Source organism: Chaetodon auriga, chromosome 12 (genome assembly GCF_051107435.1).
Source record: "Chaetodon auriga isolate fChaAug3 chromosome 12, fChaAug3.hap1, whole genome shotgun sequence".
In the NCBI taxonomy this organism is placed as follows: domain Eukaryota; kingdom Metazoa; phylum Chordata; class Actinopteri; order Chaetodontiformes; family Chaetodontidae; genus Chaetodon; species Chaetodon auriga.
The window spans coordinates 20,317,807-20,334,398 of NC_135085.1; the positions used below are offsets into that span (position 1 = coordinate 20,317,807).

Here is a 16,592-nt window from a genome sequence, read left to right on the forward strand (position 1 = left end):
AACCTTTGTTGTAGCAGACACATCATTCAGAATCAGTTGTCTGTATTTTGAATCTTGGTAGTGAAAAACATGCAAACCTCTATTTATTTTCGTTGGCAAGAACGATACTCATGTCAACAAACCTCTATCTCTCAGGCTTGTCATCCCGCATGTCTCTGCAATGTTTTCAAGCACCATACAGAAAGCAACTATTTGACTTTGGTGAGATCTGTTTCGTTCTGGCTTTGTGCACAAATTCCAAAACTGTTTTTCCTTCTGTTGTGTGAATCATTGCATCTGTTCGTGGAGCTGTGTGTGCTTCTTAAACCTGAATGCCGTCATTATGTTTTGGTCAGGGGGAGCACATATGGTGATGAGTAATCATTAAGTTTGTGTTCCTGACAATTGTGCTTGGGCTGATGGCCAGTCATCTTTTTGTTTTCCCTTGTTTTTTGAATTAATACAGGGCCACCTGTTTTTCATCGTCGAAGGCAGAACAACACGTTTTGCTGTTAGGTGAAAATGGCTGCAGAATCAAAACAAGGAAAGGGGGGGGGGAAGACTGCAATCCAACAGTCGGATGTTGCTGGGGTAAGGGGCTGCTTGCGTACTTGAAGCTTACCCACTGCAAACCTATGCCTAAACCCAGCTAGTCACAGCCGATCTGTTGGGACGCCCACTTTGGTCAACATGCCTAAAAATTTCTGTCAAAACTCCAGGGCTGCCGTGGGCTGTAGTCACATCTGATGAGAAGCGGCTTCCAAAGAAAAGAGAAAACAGGGGAGTTTTTTTTTTTTTTTTTTTATTCTCTACTGTGCAACTGTTAAATCCTCCATCCACTATTCTTACACATTTGGCAGGGTCATGAAGGGCTGGACCCTGCTGCAGCATGAATTAAGCCAGAGGACAAGAGAGCACCCTGGAAAGTTTCCACTCTGTCTGAGGGCTAACACGGAGAGACAGACAATCACATTTAAGGCAATAACACAATTCAGCATCTATGGTTCATCTTATTTGGGTGATTTTAAATTGGAAGAAACAGTAAAGGCAGAAAAACACAAACAAAAGATCGACTAAACCACCTCACCGCACTTACTCTTCCACAGGCATAAATACTGCTTTGGCTATTTTTATAGCCCTTTCTATACTTTCCTGTATTTCCTTTCTCGTTTTTCCTCGTTTTAGGATAACGTCATATGTTTTCTACTGTTCACTCATTCATTGTTCATTAAATATTGAATTGGCTAATTGACAAATTGCTAGCTTAAATGTCCATTAAATGCAGCTAACTGAGAAGGTTCACTATTTCATGTAAGATAATGTTACATCAGGGCTTTTCTGTGCGTTTTTCTTTTGTTCATTAACGGTCAATTCATAGGCGTTACATTTTTAAGAAGAAAGAAAAAACTGTAGTTTAGTAATAATTAGCAATTTAATGTTCAAAGAAAACCCGCACAACAGAGGCAGTAATGTTAGCAACCATTAACATGCCAGTTCCAGTACGAAACAGTGTTAAATTTAACTCTTACCTATTTTTAAGTCAAGGTTATTTTATTTGATTCGCCCAATCACAAAACATGAACTGGCTTCAAAGGACTTTACAATCAGACAGTCGTGCTACAACCCTGATTCCAAAAACATGCAAAACATAAATAAAATCAGAATCATTTGCAAGCAAACTGTGTTTAATGACAACAGTTTTACGAAGTGTTCCCAAGCCCATGTACTAATATCCTTTATACAATCATGTGTTCACAAAATGGTGAACCTCGCTTCATCCTTGTTTGTGAGCGACTGAGTCTTTCCAGGATGCCCCTTTCATACCCAATCATGATACTATCACCTGCTACCAATGAACCTGTTTACCTGTGCAATGTTGATTTTAATATCCTGACAGATGGGAGCTAAAACTAGAAAGCTAACTGACTTCAAGCAGCTCTTGACCAACTACTTCAGCAGAACTGCTTAGAGATCAAGTGCAGAAAACTCCTGTTGGACTGGAAAGATACTGGATGTACAACAAGTGCACACGTGCCGGCATGGATAGAGGAAGATAAAGCTGACTTGCTCATAATCACTAACACCATGTAATTTTCAGCTGTTCGGAGAGGAACACTAGAAAGAGCCTGTATTGACTGGTGTCTCTTTTGTAGCAAGATAATTGCTTCTTCTCTCTGTTGATATTTTCTTGAAAAGACAGAATTCCTACAGACACAATACATCTGCTATGTTTACAGCATGAATGTTTTTCAGTAGCATATTGATTTTTTTTTTCCCACTTCGTCAGTAAATAGATTCTTTGTAGCAATTAGGAACGTGGACCTGCGAAAAGATACCCGGTGCTCATCATATATCATAACCAACTTGAACCGGATTGAGCCACAAAGCAAGCAGCAGCCACAGTTATTGCTGGAGAGAATCTCATCAGGAATGCAGGTCACGGCTTACGAAAACCCTTTGTTCAAGTACGCCAAGAAACTTCTGTCTCCCTCTCCTGTCAGAGGCACTCCTTGAGTTTAAGTATTCCCTGTTCAAACAGTTTCTCTGGGAAAAGCTCCAACAGTACTGTGCTTCATTGCCCAACCCATCACCTCATCCCAACCTGCTGCAGACTGCTGATCTGGAGAGGGCCTGGAGACACCCCTGCTCCTCAGGTCTCCCGTTTATATTAGCTGTGTTCTCGCATTAGCATTGCCTGAAGTGCCCAGAGACTCTGGAAAGCTGACCGCCTCACCCACCCCATGCTTGGAAGCAAATATGTGCCCCAGCTCACCAACCCTGACAGCACTTTGCATCCTCTTGTCTCCTTCGCTGCTTAAAAAAGCAAAGACAAAAAGCGCAGTCTCTCCACTTTCGGAAAAGGAGAAACATTGATTGGCATACCAAAGTGAAAAAGCTTCCCACTCTGCTGAAGGTGACTCCTGCAGTGAGCCCATCCTCTAGGGGAAGGTCTGAGTGGCAGTCAAAGTACAGAAGGCGTGGCTCAGGCTCAAGTCAAGAATGGTTTAGGTGAAGAAGTCAGAGGCGAGATAAACCTTACAATCTGCCTATTTTGTTAGCAAAAAAGTTATCCATTCAAAAAGGGGCTTTTTGTAATCACTAAACCACAATATTAGTCATAATATACTGATGACTGATGTTTTTAAGACTATGAATCCAGATGTTTTACTGCCACCCTTTTTTCTCCAATGGTTATGTAGTATTATCAAAGTCACTTCTTCAAATGCTGCAGCAAAACGCTCTTGAACAAGTGTGGGGGGGAAAAAAATGCGAAGGAGAAATGAGATAAATGTCAAACAAAAGCAGCCTCAAGCACTTTTTTCACAACATATTTCAAGTCTTACTTCAAAACAGCAAAGTCTGAAGGTTTGTGTTCAGACAAAAATTTGCCAGTGGTCTCTTATAAATCTCATCTGAGGTAAAACAGCTTGAGCACCGAAGCTGAGTAAACAGCCGTGTGTCTTATACTCCGGCACAAACTGTGAACCCTATTTGTATGCATGAAGAGCACTCCACACATTATTTAATACCTCGTATCACTTATTTTAAGCACTGAAAATACTGTGTCACACGCGAGTATGTGACTAATGGCTTTGGCCGGAGAGGAACGTTATATTGCCACAGAAAGCTCTGTGTCATTTGTTTCAGTAACATGACAGATTTTAGATTTCTGTATGGTAATGAGGTCTTGGCAATCAGGAATGTCTCAAAATATGAAAGTCTCCCATGCGATCTAGCTATGCAGTACGTTTTGGTTTCTTATGAGCTTTTGAGATATCTGACAGTATCCCAATACAATGAAGCCAAATGGGATTTTGTCTGCAGTGGTCACCGCTTTGAAAAATTTCATTTTCAGGCAGGGTGGCCCTCTTACTCTGTGTTATCCACAGGCGTTACTGTGAGTAGCTTTCATAGGGACTATTTTCTCTGTAAAAAAAAAATGAGTTCAAATAAAAAGTCTTTGAATGCCCTGATATACAACAACGTATATATTTTTTTCTAGTAATATTACAAAGGTTTCAGGGTAGAAAATGAAAGAAATACATGTTAGGAATGAGAAAAATAAAAATACTCAATGTAAGTCAGAGTTACTAAGTGAAAATGGTGAAAATTCTACATGAAAAATTAATAATAATGATGTCACTATTCTGTCTTTAAATTCTATTCTTAATTTTTTTTTTTAAATCCTTTAAATGTAACTTTTTTGTCATGATGGCTTTGATTTAAAGATAATTAAACAGCATGACGAGTGAAAGGAAAAAATCTAAATTAAAAAGTTAAATGAAGAAGCTGCAGCAGGAGCTCTGATTGGCCAGGACTCTTGCTAACACACAGCAGCTAACCAATCAGAGCTGCTGAACTTCAAGAAACTCCAAACTTTGACTTAGCTCATATTTTGACCTAAAAAGTCTATATTTTGATGTTGTATTTTATCATCTTGACTTCCTTTGAATATGTTTATTTTCATCACTCCTTACTTTTTAATTTTCTCTTTTTTTTCTCTTTTTTTTTGTCATAAACAGGCTGCCATATAGCACCACGTGAGGTGAGCTGGAAATGGTTTCGGCTGAACCTTTAATGTCACATCTGCACTAAAACACTTCAGTAGTTCACCAAAATGGAATAAAAACCGTGTTAGTGTGCAAAGGTAAACAAGCCTCACTTTCCTATCAATCTGTCCTCTCGCGCTTTCTCTCTCCCTCTCTCTCTCTGCGCGTGCACTCCGGCACAAACACGCAGCGGCGGCGGCGGCGCGGGTCTCGCGCCTCTGCCTCTTGTTTTTTTTGGTGAATCCCGCCAGCTGCGACTCTTGTCACCGAGCAGCTGCCGGTGGTTCCTCCTCGCGCCCAACAAGCCGGATTCATTAAAAAAGTGCAGAGAGGCAGCTGGGTGATGTCATATCCGCGAAGGAGCGTCCCTGTAGCCTGAAACGCCGCGAGGATTTTCGCTGCGTGCATGTCCACAAACTTTTCTCCTCCTTGCAGTGACGAGGTTTCTCCCCGCTGCCCACATGGCATGCGTAACGGGGACGAGTGGATGGATGTGCCCCCCTCCTCCCCAGGAAGCCATGGTTTTTACCAGCGCGTAGTGGACGAGGTGGCGCGAGCCCACGGGCAGAAACTTGCGTGAAAATTGTTGTTCCCCGTCGCGGAGGAGGTGGAGGAGGGAAAACGTCGTAGCAGCCGACAGAATGTGGTCGCTGTCCGTGGTCCTGAACCCGCTGCTGTTCCTGCTGCTGTTCGGATACTGCCCTTCAGTGGTGAGTCCTTCCCATTTCTCTCACAACACCAGAGAATGAAGTTCAGCCCGGAACAAGTGTGCCGTGCAGTGTCCTTGTTTTTAACTTCACTTGATTTAAGGATTAATCAGGGTGGAGCACTGCACACAAGCTGCTGGATGGCCAACAACACAGAAATGAGTCATTTCAGGGTCCGGGCATCAATGCCCGTTTCCGGCGTGTCTGGATAATTCACACTTAAACATGCAGAAATGTTTGTGGAAAATAATCCGCGCTAAAGAAAAATACTGAATTGAAGGTGGTGGCAGAGGAGGAGGCACCCTCCCAGCACTCATGTTTATTGCCTACATCAACCACATAGCAGTAATATTGATCCTGGAGTATTGCCAGGCTCATAACTCACTTTTAAGGGAGAGTTCAATCATTGTTAAAAATAAAGAAAGAGGAAATAAAAACATTCCTGCTGGGAATCACACCCCAGTCCCCTCCCAGACAGAAGGAGCTGCACTGAGCGTCTTGTTAGAGGTTCATCCTCCCTCTCGCTCACTCTGTAAAACTGACTTTGACTGAAATGATCATTAATGTTTGATGCAGGTTTGTAGCGTGATAAGTGCTCGCTCCCCCCATTGATACGCCTTCTTTATTCTGTGTTTTAAATGTGATGCGATTCGTCCTGCCTAGTTTAAGCTTCCGAAATGGGAATGCATTCGGGGGCATTATCGCAAATTAGGAGGAGCAGCTTGCAGATCACCAAGCCATTTGGACAAGAACAATGGTCGATTAGGTTCATCCCACCCATGCAGAGCACAGTCCCTGTGCCAGTGTCTTGATTGCAGTGTCCTCACATACTATCACCTCGCCGTGATTGGAAGTGGTGTGCAGAATTAATGTTTCTCATTTGTTCACAAAAGCAGGAAGTGTTTACCGGCTGAGTCGGTGCTCGAAACTGTGCAGAGGTCTGTCAGAAAGTCGGAATGAACGGCAAAAACAAAAGAGGAAGCAGCTGTCTGTATTATTTAATGAGAGAAAAACTCTTTGTGCAGAGTTCCTTGCAAAGAAAAGAGGCCTCGCTGGAGAGTGCATCTGGCTTGGCTGAGCTACAGACTCGTTTTAATATGAGGAAATGTGAGAGTGAGAAGAGGGGAAAGGATGTGCGTCACTCGAGAGACAGAGGAGAAAGACCATTTCAACAGATTAGTGGAACTTGTTTCTCTTTAGGAGCCTTTCAAAGCAGAGTAAGGAAGAAGAAGAAGAAGAGCTGAGGGTGTTTTTTTCCTTCCTCTTTTATCCCCTTCAGCCATGAGAGGCAGATTCCAGAGACAGTCATGGTGCACCAAGCCATCCAGTATCTCTAATCATTTCTTAGACGACCACAATGTAGCACAAGACCTCCAGATATCTCAATGCAACAGCACTTTTTTTTTCCCTGCTGCTTTTCACTGTCATTCAATCAGAGGTTCAGAGGTGGCGCAGAATTAAGAAGGACGAGATTGTAAAGGTGACATTAATCGGCTTTTATCCGACGCTATAATCAGGACGCATCAGGGCATCAGTAGAACACACTTTAATTTCTAGATCAAAAACTTTACCAGCCACCAATAGCCAGGTGGACAAAGATCAGAGCTGCAGTGTTTTGATAATACCTGAAACAATTTTCTTACAATCTGATAACGGCGGCATAAGAGAGTTGTGCTGGGGAGGAGAATGAAAGCTCGGGAGATTGATAGCACAGAGGGTTTTTTTTTTTATTTTTTTACTTGAAGATAAGAAAGCGAAAAGATGATGTGGCAGACGGGTCGGGTGTTTAAAACCTGGAATAAGTTATAGAAAATAAGACAAATTCTGCGTTGCAAAACACTAATTAAGTGTTTAATCCTTTAAAAGAGGGGCTTTTTTTAGGCAGTGATACTCATAAACTGGCACGTTCACGTCTTACCTACAAAAAAACTGCCTCTCAGTAGGTGAAAATGATGAGTCAAAGACTGAGCTTTCTCCTTGGCGTGACGTCGCCGGCTGCTCAGAGGGGACGTGATTTTTCATGGCTGATTCCAAACGCTGTGTAAGCTGGTCGAGGATGAGTGTGAGAAGGAGAGGACGCCTGCGCTGCGAGAACGGGACGCTTCACTCTCATATCCACGAGCGTGGAAACGCTGGCGGGAGCCAAAGTTCACGTGTTCCACATGTTATCCTCCGGCCGGGCCGAGTTTTAGAATGTAAAACACAATCCAAATAATAGCTGGTTGTCTGCCAAAGATGCTGGTAGCGCAGACAAATTTACCATCCGCAGTCAAAGGTTGCCAGTGTTTGGCTGGAGGCTTGTGTTAATTTCCCATGCCGACAGTAAACAGCAGCGTTGTTCAAATACTGATGCTGTTTGCGTGTCTGATAGCTTTCAACTTTTTGCAGCACTTGAGGAGCAACATTCGGAGCAAAACCAGTTTTTACTGTGTATACTCTGACATTAGTTGATGGTGCTGCATTAAAATATGCTGCGTTGGCTTATGATGCATAACTTTATGTTCTTTAAGCTTTATACTCTGGAGCTGTGGAGCATATTGAATGTAATAAAGAGCGGGAAAAGCTCCCACAAATCAGGTTTATCTGTGTCTCCCAGCAGGACTCTCAGTTGAGGCATTGCGAGGCCTAGTGAGGAGAAACCGAGCAGTCGGGTTATTCATCAAGGCCAGGAAACACTATTTATTGTTGAAGAGGAAATTCACTGGAGAGCATACACTGTGGAGGAATATCTTACAGCAAAAACACTTTCAAAGCAAGAACTTTTTTATAAGTCACTGGAAATGGTTGGTGTCAAAGCTTTGGGCTCACAAGGCAGAAGAATGGATGACCCACGAGGAAAAAAATAAGAAAACACAGCAGCCGTGTGCCGCAATTTCACGAGCGCAGTATCGTCAGTGTTGAATTTATTTATCGTGTCCGTCTGTCTGTCGGTGTGTGGGCTGCGTTTTCACGGCTGTGCCTGTGCTTCTGCATGCAGACCATCCGGCCAAAGGAGGGGTGGCAGGTGTACAGCTCGGCTCAGGATGCAGATGGGCGCTGTATCTGCACAGTGGTGGCACCTGAACAGAATCTGTGCTCCAGAGATGCCAAAGGCAGACAGCTCCGCCAGCTCCTGGAGAAGGTATGTGCACGCAGCCACACACATTTCTGTTTACGTGACAGTACACAGGCTCGCTGTCTGACGCCCTGCGAGCAGCCGGCACACCTAAACCCATATAGACATATAACATCGATTTCTATCGTTTTTCATGCTTCTTTGTTGCCTGAATCCGCTGAGAGATTGCACCAGCCAGGTCCATAACCCTATTTTCCACTTCTGCGTATATTACATGCATGACATCAGCTGAATGGTTGCTTGTAAAAGATGAGAACGCTCTCCATCTCACCTTAACGGAGCCGGAGTGCCCCCTGTTCCCTGCAACGCTCCATTCAGGGCTGCTGTTAATGTTCGGAGCGTCATCGGGCTTTAAGCATTTGATTAAGAATGTTATTTCTGTCGGAAAATCAGATTTTTAGGGATTCATTTTCCTCTTTTTCCCCCCACGTCTACCCCCATGGATTTTTTTAAAGTGTTCATTTTGAACTGATCTCATAAAAACAACCGACATGGTGAGTTGAAGTAGAAACATAATACTCCTAATTCCACATGAAATCGTTTTTGGTTTTGGTTTTTTTTGCCCATGACAGTCGTGATTTAATGCATTATCTACAAACAAATAAATAGCACAGCACCGGAGTCACTTTCCTCAATTAGTATGCCATATAAGGAAGCATTTCTCTAGCCTACATTTTAATGTTGTATGCCAAAGGGTGTTCTCTGTCATTCACTGGGGCCTTTGACACTAATGTACTAAGCTGCCTCAGGGCTTCAGTGAGGCCATTTCAGGATCCCTCTACCAGAGCCAGAAAAGTATGCGGGACACAATGTGTGAGCGTTGTGCCACTTTGCTAGTGATGTGCTCCAATACTGTTGGTTAGCTACAATTAGAGCCAAAGAAAGAGGAGAGAAAGGGCCGCATTTCTTCTTGTTCGGATGCCCCATAAACCCAGAGAGCTTTTGTTAAACCAGAGAAAGACGCTGTTTGTTTCTGTGTCAAATATCTTGTCTGAAATATGCCATCACACCGAGCGGATTCAGGAGTTTATGCATGACATTTAAAATCAGGAGGTATATCTGATAAAGTGAAGCACATGTTGAGAAGCGAGAGAGAGGAAAGTGCCACGTGACAGTTCCACGTCTGTGTTAAATCCATTCAAAGCTCCGTTCATCTCGCACATGGATGGTTAGAAGACAATCACGCTGGAGGTCAGAATGTTGATTTCTTCCTCGGGAAGTCGGAGCGTGGCAGGCCACCGAGCGGCTGAACACGGGGGACGTTTTAATCACGCCGTGGACGGAAAAATCAATGCACGCTGTTTCATTCTTTTCAAAAGGTGCAGAACATGTCGCAGTCAATCGAGGTGCTGAACCTGCGGACGCAGAGGGACTTTCAGTATATCATGAGAATGGAGAGCCAGATCAAAGGGCTGCGGTCAAAGTTCAGACAGATCGAATCGGACAGGAAGACGCTCGTCAACAAAAACTTTCAGGTATATTTTGTGTTTGATGTTTAACTTTGGGAGGAACATCACAGGAGAGGTTCTCCTCCAAAGATACCTGAGAAGCATCTGAATTGATAAACTTTCATTGCTGATAAGATCAATACAGGTCCACCACCGCCCGGCCAAGGACAAAACCGTCTTAAAAGCCAGACAGGCTGTGAAAGCAGCATCCAGCATGGAGTCTTCAAACTCTTTATCACTGAGCGTGACAAGATCCCGCTGGTTACATGAAGCTTTTCCATTATTCATTTGTTTAACCCTTAAGAACAGCATGTTGGCGAAGAATATTTAACTTTTTACAGTGTGATCAGTAATAGCTGAAGGCTGATAAAAGCTCATATGTCACATACAAAAAAAAGTACAGGTAGAAGTAGGAAAGTCCTCAATCCGATACCACGTAATACCCTGACAGGTATCAGTATTGATGTGCGTGGAGAAGAACTTTGCCACAGAGGAGAGAGAATTTCCACATAATTTGACACTGTCTAATTGAGACTGGCATTGCATAACAGTTAATAAAAGCAGTTACTATAATTATCATTACTGTTATCATCCATCAGTGAAATTTGTTTGGGTCTGGAGTGGAGCCTCTCCCTCCTCCTTTAGTCGCAGCTCTGCAGGCTCTCTGTCTAATGATTAACTTTTGATATGCAATCTTTGCTGCAAATATGCGAGAAAACCAAATTATGCCAAATTATATGGGAAAGAAGAATCTACGGCCACTTCTCCATTTAGTAAATATCAGCCCACGAGAACGACAAGATGTAGTTATCGCAGTACCAATATATTTCTAATCTATCTGCAGGTGTCAAGGGGAGGAGGTTCTCTTAAATTATATATTTGCCTTAGTTGAAGATGTTGACGTTTGCACCGTCAAAACTGAACTCTTCTTGTCAGGTTGGGGGATTTGTTAAGACAGGTGTCTGTGCAGCGGTGTATTCTTGGTGTTTTCTAGGAGCTGAAGGGGAAGATGGAGTCCCTGCAGCCGCTCATCCCTGTCCTGGAGCAATACAAGACGGACGCCAAGCTCATCTCGCAGTTCAAAGAGGAGATCAGGAACCTGTCTGGCGTGTTGATGGGCATCCAGGAGGAAATGGGAGCCTACGACTACGAGGAGCTGCAGCAGAGGGTGTTAAACCTGGAAAATCGGCTCCGCAACTGTATGAATAAACTCAGTAAGTCCCTCAAAAAAAAAAACGCTGACCCCAGATTATGCGATGGCACAGGGATCATTGGAGCTTTTCTTGCAGCTACAGAACAGGGGACAGAGTAGAGCTGCCACTGGAGGCAGAAATAATGATGAGGCTTGACTCTTTTTGAGGAGTCAGAGAACAGTTTTCCAAGCTGGAGGTCAAAGGTGGTGGTAAAATGGCTCCTTCATTGCCGTTTGGCCCCGCCGTGGTTCCTTTGCTCCACCCACGGAGGCTTAACTCATCTACTAAGATCGATTGTGCCTCCAGAGCAGCTTCTCCTCTGATAAAGGTTTGCATGACTAAACTCCAATTTGCCAACTGCCAGGTTATCAGCGCTGATGCAGCCTGTCAAAGTGTCAGCGTAAATAGCTAACATGTGAATGCTAATGGGATGTGGCTGGAAATCTGTCTGAGATGATTACTTAAGCATTCATTGTGCATGAGCATTGATTGATTAGGAAAAATAGCAGTTAAATAATTAATAGGGAGCTTGCGAGCTCGCGTGTAAGCGATAGCCTACTGTCATTTGGCACAATTAAAGTGTCTGGCGAGATGAATTAAGTGCAGCTCAAGAACTTCAAATATTAAACCATGTGGGGTAAATGTTAACCCAGCTCTGACACCCGGGGGGGAGTTTACTGGCTGTGCTGTACCGGTTCATCTGGTTATTTCTGCACCAGCAGAGAAGGGCACGGTCCAAATCTCCAACTTTTTTTCCATGTTTTGAAAGAAGGAGCCGCAGCCAGATTCAAGTAACCCTGCGCTTTGTGATTCATGCCAGCTTTCCAATCAAAACACTGGCTGTAGCTTTATCATGTGGCGCTTGTGCTGTACGTGACCGGAGCTGTGTGATGTTTTCGCAGCGTGTGGCAAGCTAATGAAGATCACTGGGCCGCTGACAGTGAAAACTTCAGGGACCAGATTCGGAGCCTGGATGACTGACCCACAGGCGTCTCCCAAAAACAACAGGGTGAGCCGAGTTAATGTGCTTTGCTGTATGTTTCAAGCCTTTGAAGCAACAGCGAGCGGTTTAATGATTTACATACAACTGCTTCCCTCCTGTTGTTCAGGGGGGGATTAGATGTTGCTGAGTTACAACATCATACTCACTAAAACTTTTTTTTTTTGCGCTTGACTGCTGAGATCAAGCGAAAAACTTGATGTCGCTTGCAGGACATTTTGATGTTGCGAGATTTGATTCTTTTGACTGAATGTGAAAAATAACTGAGTTACTGGAAAGGTTTTGCATATTATTCCCTAATGTTTTCCCCATAGGGCCTTCATCTGCAGTTTAACAGAATGGATAAAAGCACAGCCTTTGTATATGCCACAGGATGGCTGAGGATTGGTCAATCATCCAATCAGAACCAGGGACAATAGCGGCCGGCCTGTGAGGGATGCTGCTCCTTCAGCACAGACATTTCAAAATAAAAGAAAAGAACAAACTTTGACTTAAAAAGTAAAAACTACCATTCAGCAGTCGAGGAATAGACGTTTGATGCAAAGACACGTTTTGTTTCCATTCAGTGTTTCTAACCAACGGAGCTAGTTTGAAGCTTCGCCGTTCATAACGCTGACATTCAAATTTTAAAATTAACATTTAACAGATCATAAGACGTTGTGTTTCCAGACACCTCAGCTGTATCTGCTGCCTCACATCAGCACTCGCCCACCAGAGCAGCTTCAGTCTGTGCTCGTGCTCTTAAGCACCGTAGCCTTCAGTGCTGATAGGCTGTTACTTGTGACGTGTAACCAATCAGATAGCGCTGTGGGTGGGACGTTGAGCGAGAGTACAGTGATGCTGCCTGCACACAGAGAGAGAGAGACAGCTGTATCAGAGCTCTAAACATATACATACAAGTGTTTTTAGGTTGACAAAACTGACGAGTTGAAGACGATTTCATTACAAAAAAACAAAGTGTGATCAGTTGCTTCATTTAAATTGATAATTTGACAACATTTCAGGGTGATGATGTTATAAAATATGATGACAGACATTCAAAACTTCAAAAAAAGCTTCAAATGTACAAAAAACAACGTTCGGCATGACCTTACTCACCAAACTAGATTGGGTGTGTCCTTGAGACCTGAACGTACACGTTAATGCATTTCCTCCCTGTGAGTATTTGCAGAGCCATTTCTCTGAGTACAAAAAGAAACGCTGCATTCACAGTCCAGGATCAGATACTCTTGAAGTTAAAGACGTAGTCACAGCAGAGAAAAAGTCTTTATTCAGTCAGTCACATTACGGCTTTGAACATAAACATGTCTCTTTGTTTTGAAGGCTTTCTTTGAGTGAAATTAGTGTTTTTAGTTTGTTTACATCCGTGCGCGCCTCCTAACGACCGCTCAGCCTTCTCTCCTGCCTTTTGCTGACACTTTGCCACGTGTTGGCTGTTATCATCAACAACTGTCATTCAGCGTAATGGCACGAGGCAGGAATTTGCATTGAGTCAGCCGCCTGCTTGTACACAAACAGGTGCAAACAAACGCATTCTGTACAAATACAACGCAGATTTGGCCTACTTTTCAAAACATTGCATTAGCAGCAGATGAGAAAACTCCACAGCGGATGTTAAACCCCTGAGGGAATATTAAAAAAAACTACTGTTTTATTAAATAACTATGAAGGCTCACAAATACTAAAATCCTCATTCATCCCTCTCAGATGCAGCATCCTCAGATTATAAATCCAAAAAGTCTCTTCCTGTTTCCTGGGGTAGTTAACGTCCCCCTCCCTCTGTTCCAGTCTGACCTTATCAATACCAATAAAAGAGAATAAAAGTCCATCATTGAAGGTTTGGCCTCCAACAAATGTCTGGCCACTGGTTGTTTTTGTTTCTCCTTTGTGTTGAAGGCCCTGTTTCCTCTAGCTTGTTCATGGATATGTTCTCATACAGGTGAGATTTATTATTTTTTACGGGTCATTAGGCCGTGTGTAATTCCCCTCATGTCTGAATGAGTGAAGACGTTGGTGCTTCTTGTAAACCCTGAAGTGAAGTAAACGTCACAGGACTGTTGTCTGCATTTATTTGTCCTCAGGTCTGGTACATGGACAGTTACACCAACAACAAGATAGTGAAAGAGTTTAAATCCATCGCTGATTTTGTGTCGGGAGTCGAGTCGAGAACCTACAACCTGCCTTTCAAATGGGCCGGCACCAACCACGTGGTGTACAACGGCTCCCTGTACTACAACAAGATGCAGAGCAACATCATCGTGAGGTACAGCTTCGAGACGGGCCGCGTGGTCACCCAGAGGGCTCTGGAGTCGGCGGGCTTCCACAACGTGTACCCCTACACCTGGGGGGGCTTCTCCGACATCGACCTGATGGCGGACGAGCTGGGCCTGTGGGCCGTGTACGCGACCAACCAGAACGCTGGGAACATCGTCATCAGCCAGCTGAACCCGGACACGCTCCAGATCCTCAACACGTGGAACACAGAGTACTCGAAGAGGAACGCCGGCGAGTCTTTCATGATCTGTGGGACGCTCTACATCACTAACTCCCATCTGACCGGCGCCAAGGTGTACTACGCTTACTCCACCAAAACCTCCACGTACGAATATACAGACATTCCCTTTCATAACCAGTACTTCCACATGTCTATGCTGGACTACAACGCCAGAGACCGCGCCCTCTACGGCTGGAACAATGGCCACCAGGTGCTGTTTAACGTCACACTTTTCCACATCATTAAAACCGAGGACGACGCCTGAGCGGAGGAACATACTGTACATGAAAAACGGATGGTTGCGCTTGAATGTTCTAATGAAATTTATTTATTTATTTACGTTATTTCTCTGATTAGTTTTGGCCATTTTATACAAATTTAATTACCATCTTGCTCTTTACCCTGTTTTCATATGAATGTTAATTAAGATATGTGGAAATGTGACACTTTCTCTATAAAAAAAAATGAAATGACAGCACAAAATAAAAGTAAATTCGGTGCATTATGAGGCTGTATTGCAGGTAACGCATTCAACTAAATGAGGACACTTTTACTCAGCAGCTTAAAAAAAACTGTGAACTTCCAGTCATCGCTGACGCTTTTCCATCCAAAGTGAAAGCTTTTCAAAAATGAAGTCTTCATAATCATAATGGTTTTCCCGTTCAGAACTGCATTTATTCATGACCCCTAATTTATTCATATTTTGACTGTGCTCACTAATTGTTCGTTTTGTTTCCATTCTTTCCCTCGCCATTTATTCATCATCATCTGCTAATTTATTCCTGCCTTTCACTGCCTCCGTTCAGCTTTCAATTTGTCTTTGTACTTTTCCCTTCAAACATTTGGCACTTGACCTTGTTCAAGACAACGAGAAATGTGGTGAACCATAATGCACCTGTGTAGTTACTGTACTTGGCTTTTTTGTGTCTATGAAGATTCTCAGCCATCCAGGTCACAGAGTATCTCGAATTACTAAGTTAAAGTTCTTCAGAAAACAGTAAATCTGGCTGCCTTTGACTTACTGCTTTGAGATCTTGGCTTTTTTTGTAACTTCAGCAACAGTTTGTATGCCTTATTCAGTGCGGTACGTTCTGTAAGGATAACAGCTCTCGTGCATGAATGTTGGCTATCCTAATAGCATTTTTACTGTGACTGTATATCTGTGTATTTTGTATCTGCACAACATCCCATTCTCCTCCTCTCTAGCTATATTAATGGTAAAGATCCATTTATACAGACAGCAGTAGATAACTTTAATAAGCTTTCATTTGTGTAAATAAGAAGTTCTACATAACCGAAATAAAAGTATTGTTTTCATTAAGTCGGCCTTCTGCGTGTTTGTGTTCTCAGGTTTGGTGTGTTTGCTCTCCGTCCACCTGAAGGTCTGATTCAGTGTGACGTCACTTTGAGTCCACAGACCTGAGTGCGACGATGCTTTTCTGCCAACAAGAAGAGTTATTTCATCGTCCTCTGAAAGGACAAAGTGACAGACGTTTTTTTTTTCTAATTTTCTGTGTGACCTTTCTCGTTTTACATCACTCCAACTCTTTGTCAGAGCTTTTATCGCATTAAGAGATGTTTCCCGGTTACTTTCGGAAAGGAGGAGGGCGGCATCTTTGAGACGTAAATATCACTTTGTGCTCGATGACAACAGCTCGTAAAAGCCTCAGACTGTGGTTTGACTGGATTCCAATCAAGAACATTTACTGGACCAATTCCATTTTGTACAATAACGCTAAAACTATTTGTACTAATATTGACAGAGACAGTTATTGAACAATAAATACACGTTTTTTTTTTTAGCGTTTTGTAAGAAAAAATAACACAGGGCAGTTCAGGGCCCGTCAGTCGTACCATGGTTTATACAATATTTCCCTTTATTCATGAGTAAAGCCAATAAATGGATTTTATTAACTGAGAATACATCACTAGGAAAATACTGACACGGAAAAGCAGAGAGCATCTGTGGTGCAAACAGTGAACTCAACAAAATTCTAACTTCTGTGGCCAAATATTTCTGTTCAGATACTGAAAAAAGAAGAAAAGGCAGTTTTGTGTTCTATATCTTATGTTCACATATTATGATAAAGTGAAGTCTTTGATTAT

The 16,592-nt window shown here is 43.0% G+C and overlaps 1 protein-coding gene across 1 annotated transcript; it reads left to right on the forward strand.

The window, feature by feature from the left end:
* Positions 1 to 4,699: 4,699 nt before the first annotated feature.
* Positions 4,700 to 15,807, forward strand: LOC143328810 (noelin-3-like). Its single transcript, XM_076744149.1, has 6 exons — positions 4,700 to 5,239; positions 8,214 to 8,357; positions 9,671 to 9,826; positions 10,794 to 11,013; positions 11,895 to 12,001; positions 14,074 to 15,807. The coding sequence occupies exons 1-6, from the start codon at positions 5,171 to 5,173 to the stop codon at positions 14,749 to 14,751; spliced, it is 1,374 nt and encodes a 457-aa protein (XP_076600264.1). The 5' UTR covers positions 4,700 to 5,170; the 3' UTR covers positions 14,752 to 15,807.
* The last annotated feature ends 785 nt before the right edge of the window (positions 15,808 to 16,592 follow it).

What these genes read in the sequence shown, in the direction of transcription:
- LOC143328810 (XM_076744149.1), top strand. Translation starts at nt 5,171, where the DNA reads ATGTGGTCGCTGTCCGTGGTCCTGAACCCGCTGCTGTTCCTGCTGCTG. An exon ending in CAACTGTATGAATAAACTCA is followed by an intron (nt 11,014 to 11,894) that starts GTAAGTCCCTCA and finishes ATGTTTTCGCAG; the next exon opens with CGTGTGGCAAGCTAATGAAG. An exon ending in CGTCTCCCAAAAACAACAGG is followed by an intron (nt 12,002 to 14,073) that starts GTGAGCCGAGTT and finishes ATTTGTCCTCAG; the next exon opens with GTCTGGTACATGGACAGTTA.